Consider the following 16,192-nt stretch of genomic DNA (forward strand, 5'->3'; position numbering starts at 1 on the left):
CCAGGGAAATCTCTCTTTGTTTTTTCTCTAAGCTGCAACTGAAAAAGCAGAAAACCAAAGAATACATTGTTATTGTTATGTTAAGGCTAAAATTCCTAATTTCTGCACAAAAGATGAAAATTCATAGCATCCTATCTTACTGTGTTTAGACTTTATCAGCTCATATTGATGAACAAAGTTTGAAAATACAAAAAAAACCAATAAAATTTAATGAACACGGCATGGGCAGCACGGTGGCCCAGTGGTTAGCACTTCTGCCTCACAGCAATGGGGTCATGAGTTCAATTCACAACCATGGCCTTATCTGTGGGGAGTTTGTATGTTCTCCCCGTGTTTGCGTGGGTTTCCTCCAGGTGCTCCGGTTTCCTTCCACACTCCAAAAACATACTGGTTGGTTAATTGGCTTCTAACAAATTGACCCTAGTTTGTCTGTGTGTGTTAGGGAATTTAGACTGTAAACCCCAATGGGGCAGGGACTGATGTGAGTGAGTTCTCTGTACAGCGATGCGAAATTAGTGGCGCTTTATAAATAAATGGTGATGATGATGATGATGACTGTAGTGTTTTAAGGTATGCAGAGAAAGAAATAGCAAAGTGCACCTGGAAATTATTTAAAAATGTGTGCAACAGACATTTATAGATTGCACTCAGCAGCTTGATTCATTCTCTAATTAACCAGAGTTGTTCTGACATTCAAGGAACGACACAAGAAAGCTCACTCTCCTTTAGCATTTGTCAAATTTTTTTTTTTTTAAGTCTTAGTTCCACTTTAGCAAAAACAGTTTCTGTAGAGTTTGTCGGGTTTGCAATGTTATAAACCAACACTGCCAACTGGTGGCAGCTCGCAATATAATGAAAAGTTAAATTTGCTTTCATCTTTCTGCTAAAGTAATGGTTATCTGCAGCTAGAAAAGTAGATGTAGTTTTTAAATTTAGTGAACCAAGTGCGGAGTTAAGAAATTTAAGTTTCATTTTAATATTACATTTTAGTACAAATTTGAGTTTCAGTTAAGTTTAGTAAGTTTGTATGTTCTCCCCATGTTTGCGTGGGTTTCCTCCAGGTGCTCCGGTTTCCTCCCACATTCCAAAAACATGCTAGTAGGTTAATTGGCTGCTGTCAAATTTGGCTTTAGCCTCTCTGTCTGTCTGTCTGTCTGTCTGTGTGACTGATGTGAATGAGTTCTCTGTACAGCGCTGCGGAATCAGTGGCGCTATATAAATAAATGGTGATGATGATGATGGGGCAGCACGGTGGCTAATTGATTAGAATTTCTGCCTCATATCGCTGGGGTCATGAGTTCGATTCTTAACCAGGACCTTATCTGTGTGAAGTTTGTATGTTCTCCCCATGTATGTGTGGGTTTCCGTCAGGTGCTCCAGTTTCTTCCCACAATCCAAAAACATACTGGTAAGTTAATAGGCCGCTGAGAAAATTAACCCTAGACTGTTAGGAAATTTAGACTGTAAGCTCCAATGGGGCCGGGGCTGATGTGAGTGACAAATATTCTCTGCACAGCCCTGTGGTACTAAATAAATAAATGATTATGCTTCTAGCTAAACATTTATCTATGAACAAAGTCTAATGAATTTTCAATTTTTTTGTAAAAATAAATTTGTTATTTAAATACAGTATACAGAATCCACTTTTTACAGTTCTATCATAGAAGGCAAATCACTGCTATAGAAACACACCATGCAAGGTCTTATATCATAGATAGAATATGACAAGGAAAAAAAGCTCTCATTAAATAAAGGAATCTTTAAATAAAGGAATATGATTTCTCGTCATGACAACATTTTTGCTTGTATTCGTTAACATTGGCATATTTTGAAAAATGTATACAACCTTCACTACAATAAAATCTTTATCATCTGTAACTGTGCATGTAGGTCCAACACCCATGTGGCCATGCCCTTCCTGTACTATGGAAGGAAGCAACAAATGGTTAGGGAGGAACCAAGCAAGGCGTAACTCCTCATGGGCGTGTCCGATTGATGACATACAAGTGACGCCCTTATAAGGAGAGAGAGTGTGTTGAGACCTGACACAAGTAAGGAAGTTTTTACAGAACTGTTTACTATACATCCTGTATATTAAACACTGGCTCTTTCACATTCAAGATACAAATAGAACATTCAATGTATGTATCCAATACTCAATCTTCTGGGTCTCGCTCATTTTAGCGCTGGCTGAAATCATCACTGATAATAATGTCTTTCTCTAATAATTCAATTACACATTAACCAGCATGCTGTTTATGCTGAAATACCATATGTTGTAAATACATGGATATTTTGGGTGAAGCAAGAGATAATTTCTGGTGCAAAATATAAGTAGTTGACATTTCTTCTACTAGTTCCTGGATCCATACTTAGCATGAAACTGTTTCTGATCTGCGTGTTGCTGGGTGCAGCTGGTGAGTGCATATTACCTCTGCTAGCTAGTCTGTATTAAGTGCTTGATCAGAAAAGTATCATAGGCTTCTAAGCTGACATAGGGCTTGGTCGCTGCTAATTGATTACAAGCTTTCTAATCAGCATTTCAGTATGTCTAATATCTCTTTTAAAAATACTGTGTGCCTTGCTATAAGACTGTGAACACTTTTTTTTAAGCTCACAAGATCTACAATTGTCATTATTCTTTATAGTAAAAAACAACCACTTGTTTTCTGACAGTGCATTGCCGACATCTATATGTCTAAATTGTAAGCTCTTTAGATTTTAACTTTTTTTTAAATGCATCCTTTATCCTCTGCACTTACTGGAATCTCCCTTTTTATCAGTGTATTTCTTCATTTATTTTTATGGATGTTTTTTTAGTCCCTGTTGCATTAGGAAAAAAAAAAGGGCATTCTAAATTCTGTGACATTTCGGGACCTGTGGTGGTGAGAACTGGAAACTCAGTAAGATGATAAAAAAGTTTGGGTATGGGCTCATTAGAACACATTAATTGCTATGGCAAGGACGGTTGGTGTTGGTTTATTCAATAAATACTTACAGGGCTGCACAGCGCTTAGCATTACTGGCTCACAGCGCTGGGGTCATGAGTTCGAGTACAACCAGGGCTTTATCTGTGTGGAGTTTGTATGTTCTTTCCGTGTTTTCGTGGGTTTCCTCCGGGTGCTGCAGTTTCCTCCCACACTTTAAAAACACACTTGTAGATTGATTGTCCTGAGCAAATTGACCATAGTGTGTGTGTTTGTGTGTGTTAAGGAATGTAGACTGTAAGCACCCATGGGTGAATGAACGATTACATATTCCTTAATGCTGCATATAATACATATTTTCAAGAAAGTCTTTACATTTTATTTAAAGGGGTACCCATCTACATATTACTTTAATTTATTAGTTTGCACACAGCTTACTAAATCATCATCATTTGTTCATAAGGCTCCACAAATTACACAGTGCTGGACAGTCGGCATACAAATACATGAACACAATATAACATATAGATAAATATACATAAGTATAATCACAAATACATTTAAGCATAATAGCATATATGTGGTACAAAACCCAAGTATGAGTAATACTCAAGAAAAAACAGGTAGCGCATGAACGGGTATGAATCACACAGGGCCATAACAAGGGCTGTTTATGAATATTTTAGGTAAATTTGGTTTAAATTGAGGTCAAGGGGGCGCTAGTTTTCCTTCTCGCCCCGGCGCTAACATTTTAAGTTACGACTTTGGAATTCCATGTGTATGAGTAAACAATCAGCATGACCATCACACAGAGAATTCAGCATAAGACATCACAGGGGCAAACGTGGCAGAGAGACAGACATGAGCCATAGGGTAGAGAGGACCCTGCCTGTGAGAGCTTATATTCTACAGAAAGAATATTATTTAGCCACAAAGAAGTCTGACTCATCAAAAGGTCAATCTATTGTTATTGTTCATTAATATAGTGCCACCATATTACTAGAGCTGTAAAGAGAATATGTCATCATCCCTCCCTGCCCTATTGAAACTTACAATCATACTAGTGTCCATTGTAATGATTAGCCAATTAGCCTGCTAGTATTTTTTGTTTTTTGCTTTGCAACTTAAATATTTATGCATTTATTACATTGGAGAGAGTGGTTTATTTTTGTAGTCCCAGGAAATGACAAACTGGAGCCCAGTGTCCAGAGATCAACTCCCATAGCATTGTAAATACTATTTCTCATGATAATTTATAATCGGTTAGTATGGGGTAGTCTATGAGTCAGGCTGGATTTTTCTGTCCTTTGTCCTCAGTTGCTTATAATGACGACAATAAGATTGTTGGTGGCTACACTTGCTCCAAGAACGGTGTTCCCTACCAGGTGTCCCTGAACTCAGGATACCATTTCTGTGGAGGGTCCCTGATTAACACTTTATGGGTGGTCTCAGCTGCTCACTGCTACAAATCGTAAGTAGTTTGGCTTCTTCTTCGGTTGGGGTCTTGTTGGAGGGACAGGGTTTTCAGCTTATTTCTAAAACTTATATTCTAACTGTTACTAAACCCTAAAATAACACATTGCTGATGTGTTACCTTCAACTACCAAATGTATAAATGGTCCCATGAGAATAGACACATTTACCTTCCAGATGTTATTTTAAACTGCAAACCTCACTTATTTCTTAGAGAGAAAAAAATAAACCATAATAGTTATACAAGTAATAAAATAGAGGCTTTACAGCAATGGTCCATCCATGGTTACTATCTTGGGTACTATATAAAAAACAGGGGTTGTGAGCATGTGTACATGTGGATCATAATTTGTAAAATTTGCATCGGTGTTGTTGGACCTCTAGTTATGCAACTGGTTATAGTCCTGTGTATCCTGAACATAATATTTCTGGAGATTGCAAGATTATGTTTTGAATCATCGAGGTCCACTCATAAGTTCTATAAGTTCTCTCTCTATAAACATCTAAACCTAGTCTGACTGTACACATTGGTAACCATTTGTTAATTTTTTATGTTAGGGTTCTCTTGACAGTGCCAAATGTGAAACTAGGTTGCACCTCTGATTTCAAATAAGAAGCATGTATATGTGGTAAACCTATTGTTCCTTCATGTACATGTCAATGGTTGCTGTTGGTTAGGAGCCTTCAGGTCAGACTGGGAGAACATAACATCGCTACAACTGAAGGCAGCGAGCAGTTCATCAACTCTGCCAAAGTCATCAGTCATCCCAGCTACAACTCCAGAACCATTGACAATGACATCATGATGATCAAGCTGGCCTCCTCTGCCACTATCAACTCGTACGTCAAGGTCGTAGCTCTACCCACGAGCTGTGCAGCCACAGGCACCGGCTGTCTGATCTCCGGCTGGGGAAACACACTCAGCAGCGGCAGTAAGTTGATAGGGGTGGCATGTATGTATGTATGTGTGTATGTAAATATATTTAAATATTTATCATTTGAAACTAAAAATACACTAATATGAAAATGTAACATTAAGACTCAAGTCCAACAAATGGAATAAACATTGTTAATAAAAATATGTGCATCATGATTCTTTACATATCACTCACGGTTGCTTAAAATTAAGGTGTCATTATCCAGCCAATAGCCATTAGAGATGTATCCAACACAGTGAAACAATCGAGCAAAATAGATTATACTCAGATCAGAACTCTATATGTATTGATATCTAGAACATGTTGTAGAATCCCAATGTGATGCTTGTTCTCAAAAATAGTGGAAACTTCCGCATTCAATACAAATATAATGTGCTTTTATATAATAATTATAAATGTATGTTTAATTTAATTGTATTTTGTTTGCAGCCAGTATGCCTAACCTCCTGCAGTGTCTGTTCGCCCCCATCCTGACAACAGCTCAGTGCACAGCTGCCTACCCAGGACAGATAACCAATAACATGTTTTGTGCAGGTTTCCTTGAAGGTGGAAAGGATTCTTGCCAGGTAAAGTATTATGTCACCTTAGCACTGAGGTGGTCTGGCCAGGAAACAGCTTCTGTAATATATCGCTGCAAGAGTTTGAGAGTGATTATCTCAACTTTTCATTAAAGCAATGTTGACTTTGGCTTGAGATTACTATCAACATTCAGCAAAACTTATGCAAATTAATTAATTATACAATGTATCTTAGTTTTCTATATATTTGCAATTGTTAGTAGAAGACAAAGGAACCATATTGATTGCTCTGCCGATTACAAGGATACAGATGCAATTCAGTTTATTGCAGCAAATGGTTACACAATGTTCTTTTGCACAATTAACTTGAAAACTAAAAACCATTTATCACAATAATAATCAGAGATCGGTCACAAGATAATAAATACTCTTTATTTAATCCTCAGCTATGGTGCACAGTTCACTTCCATAAGCTCTACTCTGTCTGTAAATCATCCATATACAATAATTGGACAGTGATCTCAATGTCATGTAACTCTGCAAACTACTAGAATGGAAATTTCCAATAGTTACCTAATTTCAAGGCACTTCCTATAAGATGGGATTAGTCTTGTTTTACTTATTATGGACTCTACATTTAAATTATCTTGAAGATTTTGTGCATGTTCCTATTTTCCTTTGACCATTCTCTTCAGTTGAAACATTTTTAATTTCACCCCTCAGGGTGACTCCGGTGGACCCGTAGTGTGTAATTCACAGCTGCAGGGTATTGTGTCCTGGGGCAATGGATGTGCCCTGAGGTTTTACCCCGGTGTCTACACCAAAGTCTGCAACTACAACTCCTGGATATCAAGCACAGTTATCAATAACTGAAATGAATATTTTCCAGTTGTGAAACTGAATTTACTGATTGACTGGTAGAAATCCTTTATTGGGTAACAATAATGGCTGAATAAAACAAATGGAACCAAATATGTCAGTTCATTGTGACTATATAATATTTGTGTTCGCTCCACAATGCTTTATCATCTATAGCAGGCCTGTGGCTCTCCTGATGTGGTAAGACCAAAAGTCCCAGCATAATTTGCCAGCTATTAGTTGGCCATCTATGGGCAAATCAAACTGGGTCTTGTAGATTCACAACACCATGTGAGACACAGGTTGGCCAGGCCTGATCTATACATTAGACACAGTTTTGAAATATACATTTGATATCCCCAATTTCTTTTGTCAGATGATGGTCTGCAGTCGGTTCTGTCTTTGCCTTTAGAGAGAGTGTGTCATAGAACCTGACTCAGAAAGAGGCAAGACCTGATTTAAGCTAGACCCTTTTAAGGATAGTTGTTTTATTGTGGTAGATATGGCCAATTATGGGCTCTGCTTGATAGGAAGGGACTCAAGGAGTTGCTAAATTGCAGAGGGATACTCAAAGACAGAGGCGGAACTAGCGAGGGGTCTCACAACTTGCTAGTTCCCCGCAGTGGGACCCATTATCTCAATGGGCCACCTGTTGCATCAATGGTAGTTCCAGCACTGCTGACAGGGGGCACTTACTGACCTCAATAAATGTTACACATTTGCTACTTTCTAAGATTTAAGGTAAGAAACCAAAATATGATGATTCATTCAATACTAACCCATAATTATCTGAGTTCACAATTATCCTATCTTTATCTAAGATATCTAACACAGTTTATACAACTGAAAAAATGTGTAATTATCACTCTAATGTGATTTCATTTAACAGCTTTATTAAGAAATGACAATGTCCTTATAGTTGTATAGTGCACCATCTTAGGATATAGAATGTTCATTTTTATCAGGCTCTTATCACCTCATTTCCACAGTGGATCCTGAATGGATTCTTGTATCCCTCAGTTGGATCCCTAGAAAATAGTTCCTTTATGTTGAGTTCACTGGATAACTGCGGGCAGTTGTCAGTAATTTCTATGTTTCAACTGCCCAGGATTTAGGTGTGTACTCTAATATTGTCTGTTAGTGGCACCACATATCCGTCTCTCTGGAGATCTTAGCCAATCCCTTCCTGCTATGTTGTGGAGTGAATTTAGCATCACACACACAGTCCTGGACAGTCGGCATACAAATACATAAATACAACATAATATATACATGAGTATACATAAGTATAATTACAAATACATTTAAGTAGAATAGCAGACATGTGGTAAAAAACCCAAGTATGAGTAATACTCAAGCAACAACAGGTAGCACACAATCAGCATGGTCGTCACACAAATTCAGCATAGGACATTACAAGGGCAAACGTGGCAGAGAGACAGACATGGAACATAGGGTATAGAGGACCCTGCCTGTGAGAGCTTATATTCTACAGAAGGAATATTATTGAGCCACTAAGAAATCTGACTCAACTAATCAATCTATGATTATCATTTATTTATATAGAACCACCAATTAGCCCAGTGGTAATCGAGTTATCGGTGCTGCAAACACTGACACTGTTAACTCCTACATAATTATTCCGATAATGAACAGAGCGACATAGGAAAAATAACTACTTACAGTAAAGAGACACAGAGGAAATCCAATGACAGGACATTGCGACACTTCTAAATAACATCAGCTGCTTGCGAGACTTGGAAATTTCGGCTTTTAAAGCGACAACGCACAGACCCAGGTAAGTATTACCTTTACGTTAGGGGTTAGGGTTAGGAGTAAGGGTTAGGAATAAAATTAAAATTACCATAGTCTGAGCATTGTCGCTTTAACAAAAAAAAAAACGAAGTAGCGCACAGAACTGATGTCATTTTAAAGCGTTGTGATGTCCTTTCATCAGATTTCCTCTGTGTCTTTTTACTGGTAAGTAGTTATTTTTTCTATGTCGCTCTGTTCATTATCGAAATAATTATGTAGGAGTAAACAATGTCGATGTTTACAGCACTGATAACTCGTACTACACCCCAATTAGCCTGCTAGTATTGCTTTGGACTGTAAATGCATTGTTTATTTTGCAACTTCCATATTTATGTATTTATTAAATTGGAGAGAGTGGCTTATTTTTGTAGTCCCATGAAATGACATACAGTTGTGTCCAGAGATCAGCTCCCAGAGTATTGGAAATACTTTTCCGCATGATGCATACTTTTTTGCTTTTTCGGGGCAGCACAGTGGCCTAGTGGTTAGCACTTCTGCCTCACAGTACTGGGGTCATGAGTTCAATTCCTGATCATGGCCTTATCTGTGTGGAATTTATATGTTATCCCTGTGTTAGCGTGGGTTTCCTCCGGGTGCTCCGGTTTCCTCCCACACTCCAGAAACATACTGGTAGGTTAATTGGCTGCTATCAAATTGACCCTAGTCTCTCCCTCTCTGTCTGTCTCCCTCCCTCTCTGTCTCCCTGTCTGTCTGTCTGTGTGTGAGTGTGTGTCTATATTAGGGAATTTAGACTGTAAGCTCCAATGGGGCAGGGACTGATGTGAGTGAGTTCTCTGTACAGCGCTGCGGAATTAGTGGCGCTATATAAATAAATGGTGATGATGATGATGATGATGATGATGATGATGAATTATGATCAGTTAGTATGGGGCAGTCTATGAGTCAGGCTGGATTTATTTGTCTGTGTCATCAGTCTTCTGATGACAACAATACGAATGTTGGAGGCTACACCTGCTCCAAGAACGGTGTTCCCTTCCAGGTGTCCCTGAACTGCAGTTACCATTTCTGTGGAGGGTCCCTGATTAACACATTATATGTGGTCTCAGCTGCTCACTGCTACTAATCATACGTATTTTGTCTTCTTCAGGGACAGGGTTTTCAGCTTATTTCTAAAACATATATTCTGACTGTTATTAAATTTTAAAATAACGCATTGCTGATGTGCTACCTTTAACTACCAAATGTATAAGAGAATAGACATATTTGCCTTCCAGATATCATTTTAAACTGCAAATCTCACATACTTTTCAGAGAGAAAAATATAAAATATACTAGTTAATCAAGTAATAAGATGGAGGCTGTACAGCAATGTCCTTACATGGTTTCAGTCATTCCAAAAGGTCATATTCATTTCATAATCGTACTTGGCTAATCTAGACCATCTATATTTTAAATGAAATAGTTTAATAGAAATAGTTAAAAAATAAATTCCTACCTATAGCAATACAAATATACTGCTTATGATGCAAACATAGTGATATAGTTTAGTTTCAAATTTCGCAGTGCTCAATACAAAATGTTTAATGAATTGTGCAGTTGTCGAGCGAACGTTCTCTAAACTAAACCAAGCATGTATCGTATGTTGCATGTATATCAATTGTTAAATATTCATATGTCAAAAATGTACAGGTCCTTGTGCGTTACAATATGCAGACGATTTATTATGGTATCCCAAATGGAAGTGTTTTCGCCGAATGTGTTTCTAATCTTCTCCGTTTCTTATACAACTAGGCTTGTTAAACTCTGCCTAACAATGACATGAAAGAGATAGAAAAAGTATAGCATAGAGAAGTACTGTACTGTATGTTTTCAGCAACAACCTGGTTCTTACTAGAGATGAGCACACTCGGATTTCCTGAATCCAAGCCCACCCGAACGTTGCCGATCCGAGTCGGATCCGAGACAGATCCGGGTATTGGCGCCAAATGAAAACTTGAAAGCGAGGCTCCAAGTCATAATCCCGCTGTCGGATCTCGCGATACTCGGATCCTATAAATTCCCCGCTAGTCGCCGCCATCTTCACTCGGGCATTGATCAGGGTAGAGGGAGGGTGTGTTAGGTGGTCCTCTGTCCTGGTAGATCTCGTGCTGTGCTGTTTAGTTCTGTGCTGTGCTGTTTAGTTCTGTGCTGTGCTGTGTTCTGCAGTATCAGTCCAGTGGTGCTGTGTGCTGTGTTCTGTCAATTTTGAGGTCAGTGGTGCTGCTGGGTCCTGTGCTGTGTCCTGTTCAGTCCAGTGGTGCTGTGTCCTGTGCTCTGTGCTTCTAAGGGCATAGTTATTTCATTTCCCCATTATTCCCAAGTGTTTAAAAAATTAAAAAAAGTTATAAAAAAAAATACAAAAAAATAATTAATTTTTTTTTTAATTACAACAAAATTTGCACAACCAATCCTGCAGTATAAGACCATTGGTAGTGCAATATTACCAAGTTCACACATTCAGCAGTAAAAGTCCAGTGGTACTGCAATATTACAAAGTTCACTCATTCTGCAGTATATCAGTCCAGTCCAGTGTTGCTGTGTCCTGTGCTCTGTCCTGCTGAGTTCAGTGGTGCTGCTGGCTCCTGTGCTGTGTCCTGTTCAGTCCAGTGGTGCTGTGTCCTGTGCTCTGTGCTTCTAAGGGCATAGTTATTTACCCATTATTCCCAAGTTTTTAAAAAATAAAAAAAAAGTTATAAAAACACACTAAAAAAATAAATTAAAAAAAAAATAATTATAACTAAATTTGCAAAACCAATCCAGCAGTATAAGTCCATTGGTACTGTCTGCAATATTACCAAGTTCACACATTCTGGAGTATCTTGTGCTACATATAATGGAAAACCAAAATTTGGAGTATAAAGTAGGGAAAGATCAAGACCCACTTCCTCCTAATGTTGAAGCTGCTGCCACTAGTCATGACATAGACGATGAAATGCCATCAACGTCGTCTGGCAAGCCCGATGCCCAATCTCCTAGTACAGGGCATGTAAAATCCAAAAAGCCTTTATCAATTTCTATTTATATTCTAGAATATATAACGGCTGAATAGTTTTCTATTTTACTCCTAGTGGAGAGGGGATCCAATGCAGACAGATACCAAACTGCCTTTGTCCATTTTTTGGTCTATTTGAATTTCTAGTTCTACAGTCTATGCAGGCTGCTTTTTTTATATTCAACTACAAGTGTAGGGCGGGGGGGGGGGGGGGGCATAGATAGCCACCAAAGTAACGTGGTCCATTTAATTTCACTTTCTAGCTCCACAGTCTGTGCAGCCTGCTTTTTTTATCTTCAAAGTATTTACAAGCCTTGCAATCTAAATTAACTAGAGGTAGTGACGTGGTAGAACTCCAAAAGGCAGTTTTGAAGCCCCTGTACAAACTGGCTCTATTTTACCTGAGTTGTCCCCCCTCCAGTGTGTACTCGGAAAGAGTTTTTAGTGCAGCGGGGAACTTGGTCAGTGAGCGGCGAAGGAGGTTGCTTCCTCACAACGTTGAAAAAATGATGTTTATAAAAATTAATAATCAATTCCTCAAGGAAGTACAGCACTGCCCTCCAGATAGTACAGAGGGACCTGTGGTTGTGGAGTCCAGCAGGGACGAATTGATAATGTGTGAGGAGGAGGAAGTACACACTGTAGGGGGAGAGGAATCAGAGGTTGAGGATGAGGACGATATCTTTCCTCAGTAGAGCCTGTTTAGTTTGTACAGGGAGAGATGAATTGTTTTTTTGGTGTGGGGGCCCAAACAAACCAATCATTTCAGCCACAGTTGTTTGGTAGGCCCTGTCGCTGAAATGATTGGTTTGTTAAAGTGTGCATGTCCTATTTCAACAACATAAGGGTGGGTGGGAGGGCCCAAGGACAATTCCATCTTGCAACTATTTTTTGGGCATTATGTGACCATTCAACAGTCGTTTGCCATGTTCAAAAAGTAAAAGAAAATGCCAACAAATTCAATAAATTAAATCAAAAGTAAAATGCCCTGTCATTATTTAAAACAAGAGGTTTTGACGTGCTAGAATTAGTGTAGTGTGAAGATGTTATAAACACTACACTTGGAACTTGAAGGAGGTATTGTGGCCCCGGTATCAAATTGTGTACCGGGGACACCCCACTACGCTGTCCAGATACTTGTTTGGTGGCATTCTGACCAGTTGAGGGTGTATTTATTTTATTGTGGCCCCGGTATCAAATTGTGTACCGGGGCCACCCCACTACGCAGTCCAGATACTTGTTTGGTGGAATTCTGACCAGTTGAGGGTGTATTTATTTTATTGTGGCCCCGGTATCAAATTGTGTACCGGGGCCACCCCACTACGCAGTCCAGATACTTGTTTGGTGGAATTCTGACCAGTTGAGGGTGTATTTATTTTATTGTGGCCCCGGTATCAAATTGTGTACCGGGGCCACCCCACTACGCAGTCCAGATACTTGTTTGGTGGCATTCTGACCAGTTGAGGGTGTATTTATTTTATTGTGGCCCCGGTATCAAATTGTGTACCGGGGCCACCCCACTACGCAGTCCAGATACTTGTTTGGTGGAATTCTGACCAGTTGAGGGTGTATTTATTTTATTGTGGCCCCGGTATCAAATTGTGTACCGGGGCCACCCCACTACGCAGTCCAGATACTTGTTTGGTGGAATTCTGACCAGTTGAGGGTGTATTTATTTTATTGTGGCCCCGGTATCAAATTGTGTACCGGGGCCACCCCACTACGCAGTCCAGATACTTGTTTGGTGGCATTCTGACCAGTTGAGGGTGTATTTATTTTATTGTGGCCCCGGTATCAAATTGTGTACCGGGGCCACCCCACTACGCAGTCCAGATACTTGTTTGGTGGAATTCTGACCAGTTGAGGGTGTATTTATTTTATTGTGGCCCCGGTATCAAATTGTGTACCGGGGCCACCCCACTACGCAGTCCAGATACTTGTTTGGTGGAATTCTGACCAGTTGAGGGTTTTATTATTATATTGTGGGGACCACTCTTTACCACACTACCACTCTATACCACTCTATTTAATACTTTAATTCTATTTAATACTTTAATTCTATTACTAATTCCCATAAAGAGGAACTGCCGCTTCTATTTAATACTTTAATTCTATTAGTAGTTACCATAAAGAGGAACAAATTAAACAAATTTTACCAAAAGTATAATATGACTTACAAACACTACACTTGAAAGATGGAGCCTTTAAATGAAAAAGTCACTCTTCATTGCACGACTACGTGCAACAGGGAAGGTTTTTTGGTTTACAAAGTCAACCAATAACACTTCGACCCTGTCTGTCTTTAACATACTTGATGGGATCTCAATGATGAATGCTCTGTACCATGGTTGGAGGAGGTATTGTGGCCCCGGTACCAAATTTAGTACCGGGGCCACTCCACTATGCAGTCCAGATAGAGGTGTATCAGATATTAAACAACGTTGACTGTTGCTGCAAAATTTTTAAATAATATTGTGGGGAACACTACACTACGCAGTCCATAAACTTTTTGGGTGGAATTCAGACCCGTGGAGGGTTTTTTAATAATATTGTGGCCCCGGTAAAAAATTGTGTACCGGGGCCACCCCACTACGCAGTCCAGAAACTTTTTTTTTGGAATTCAGACCCGTGGAGGGTTTTTTAATTATATTGTAGTGACCACTCCTCTAGCCAGTCCAGGTAAATTTTTTGGTGCGATTCAGACCAGTTGATGGTTTTCTTATTATATATATTGTGGTGACCACTCCTCTACGCAGTCCAGATACATTTATTGGTGCGAATCATACAAGTTCAGGGTTTTTAAATTATATTGTGGTGACAACTCCTCTACGCAGTCCAGGTACATTTTTTGGTGCGATTAAGACCAGTTGATGGTTTTCTTATTATATTGTGGGGACCACTCCACTACGCAGTCCAGAAAGATACCTCGTTGCAACGTTTTGGACTAATAACTATATTGTGAGGTGTTCAGAATAAACTGTAAATTAGTGGAAATGCTTGTTATTAAATGTTATTTAGGTTAATAATAGCGTAGGAGTGAAAATAAGCCCAAAAACTTGATTTTTTTACTTTTTATGCTTTTTTTAAAAAAAAATCTGAATCCAAAACCTTAAATCCGAACCAAAACCTTTCGGCAGGTGTTTTGCGAAACAAATCCGAACCCAAAACATCGCGAAAATCCGGATACAAAACACGAGACACCAAAAGTCGCCGGTGCACATCCCTAGTTCTTACAGAAGTATGTAGTCGTTCTCACTTGTATACATGTGGATCTTTGCCCAGTTGTTTCAAATTACTGTGTAAGTTGCTGAATACCCGTATAGAGCTTTCTGTGATACCAATTCTCCTGACAGTAAACAATGTGTAGATCATAGGGGAAAGTACATAGTCCCTGATAGTGAAGTACTGACAATTTTAATAGTCATAAACAATTATACAGTAATGCACTTATATTTTGTGCACTTGTACAAATAAATGTATTAATGGTCTGCTGTGATTTTGCTGGATGGTGATTAACTCTCCTTTCTACATGTGACTGCAGCTGCCTCCGTTGCCTTATTGTTGTGAATATGGCGCTGGTGCTGGGTGTAGGAGTTCAGTAAGGGCAGGGTAGTGTCTCCATTTTTATAAAAACTTCAGATTTGTCCTTATAATCTTAAACACATTTTGTCCCGAACACAGGGACTTCCTTAAGGAACTGCATTACGTAGTAATACTGCCATCTACAGTTAACAGTTTGTATTCTGTCCCCATTGATTCTTATGGTAGCAAAGACCTTTTAAAGGATTGCACTTTGAAGATTTTCCTTAGATGTTTATAGTAGGTGAATGAAGCATTGCTAGTCTCCTAAATCAAGACTCTAGGATACATTATTAAACCTTCTGCTCATTATTATTATTACCATTTCCTTATTACCATTTATTTCTATAGCACCACTAATTCCGCAGCGCTGTGCAGAGAACTCACATCAGTCCCTGCCCCATTGGGGCTTACAGTCTAAATTCCCTAACACACACACAGACAGGCAGACAAACAAAGACAGACACACACAGACTAGGGTCAATTTGTTAGCAGCCAATTAACCTACCAGTATGTTTTTGGAGTGTGGGAGGAAACAGGAGCACCCGGAGGAAACCCATGCAAACACAGGGAGAACATACAAACTCCTCACAAAGAAGGCCATGGTTGTGAATTGAACTCATGACCCCAGTGCTGTAAGGCAGAAGTGCTAACCACTTAGCCACTGTGCTGTCATTGATGGGATCTCCATACAGAGAATCATTTATTTGTATATCAACCTTATTAATCATAGCTAAGTAAACATACTTTATTTCTTTCTAGTATGTCAGGATTGTAATCTTGGTAACCCGTTACATGAATATTCATTTGTAATCCTACTGCTATCAGTAGCTATACTGCATAAAGGGTGCAAATGTAGTTCCGAATATTAAAAACAATTGTCTCAGGCTGTGAGCTCTATTTCAACTTTTCTTATTCAGCAACAAACGCTTCCTTGCAAACACTACAGAATTTTGGATCCTTTTTCTGCCTTCTTCCCGTTCTTAAAAACTCCATTAGAAGCTTATCTCATTGCCCATTGTGTATTTTGGTGGAATATAATTCCCAGATTAGGATACTCCTTAAGCCATGGTGAGTTATATTAAGGGAATT

General features: G+C 39.0%; 2 protein-coding genes and 1 gene segment (V, D, J or C); all 3 read left to right on the plus strand.

The window, feature by feature from the left end:
• The window catches only part of LOC142160594 (uncharacterized), a 326,893-nt gene that overhangs the window by 260,632 nt on the left and 50,069 nt on the right, over positions 1-16,192 (plus strand). The gene's annotated exons all lie outside the window — the stretch shown is intronic.
• LOC142160770 (M1-specific T cell receptor beta chain-like) overlaps positions 1-16,192 on the plus strand; it is a 298,946-nt gene that overhangs the window by 169,328 nt on the left and 113,426 nt on the right.
• LOC142160776 (trypsin-like) lies at positions 2,378-6,781 on the plus strand. The gene is made up of 5 exons (XM_075215760.1): positions 2,378-2,417; positions 4,245-4,398; positions 5,079-5,336; positions 5,772-5,904; positions 6,580-6,781. Exons 1-5 carry the CDS (start codon positions 2,378-2,380, stop codon positions 6,727-6,729), a joined length of 735 nt encoding a protein of 244 aa, XP_075071861.1. The 3' UTR covers positions 6,730-6,781.

Source organism: Mixophyes fleayi, chromosome 6 (genome assembly GCF_038048845.1).
Source record: "Mixophyes fleayi isolate aMixFle1 chromosome 6, aMixFle1.hap1, whole genome shotgun sequence".
Lineage (NCBI taxonomy): Eukaryota > Metazoa > Chordata > Amphibia > Anura > Limnodynastidae > Mixophyes > Mixophyes fleayi.

Bases quoted from the DNA above. Each gene is read 5' to 3' on its own strand.
- LOC142160776 (XM_075215760.1), top strand. From the start codon at position 2,378: ATGAAACTGTTTCTGATCTGCGTGTTGCTGGGTGCAGCTG. The intron at 4,399-5,078 runs GTAAGTAGTTTG...GCTGTTGGTTAG, and splicing joins GCTGCTCACTGCTACAAATC to GAGCCTTCAGGTCAGACTGG. The intron at 5,905-6,579 runs GTAAAGTATTAT...TTCACCCCTCAG, and splicing joins GTGGAAAGGATTCTTGCCAG to GGTGACTCCGGTGGACCCGT.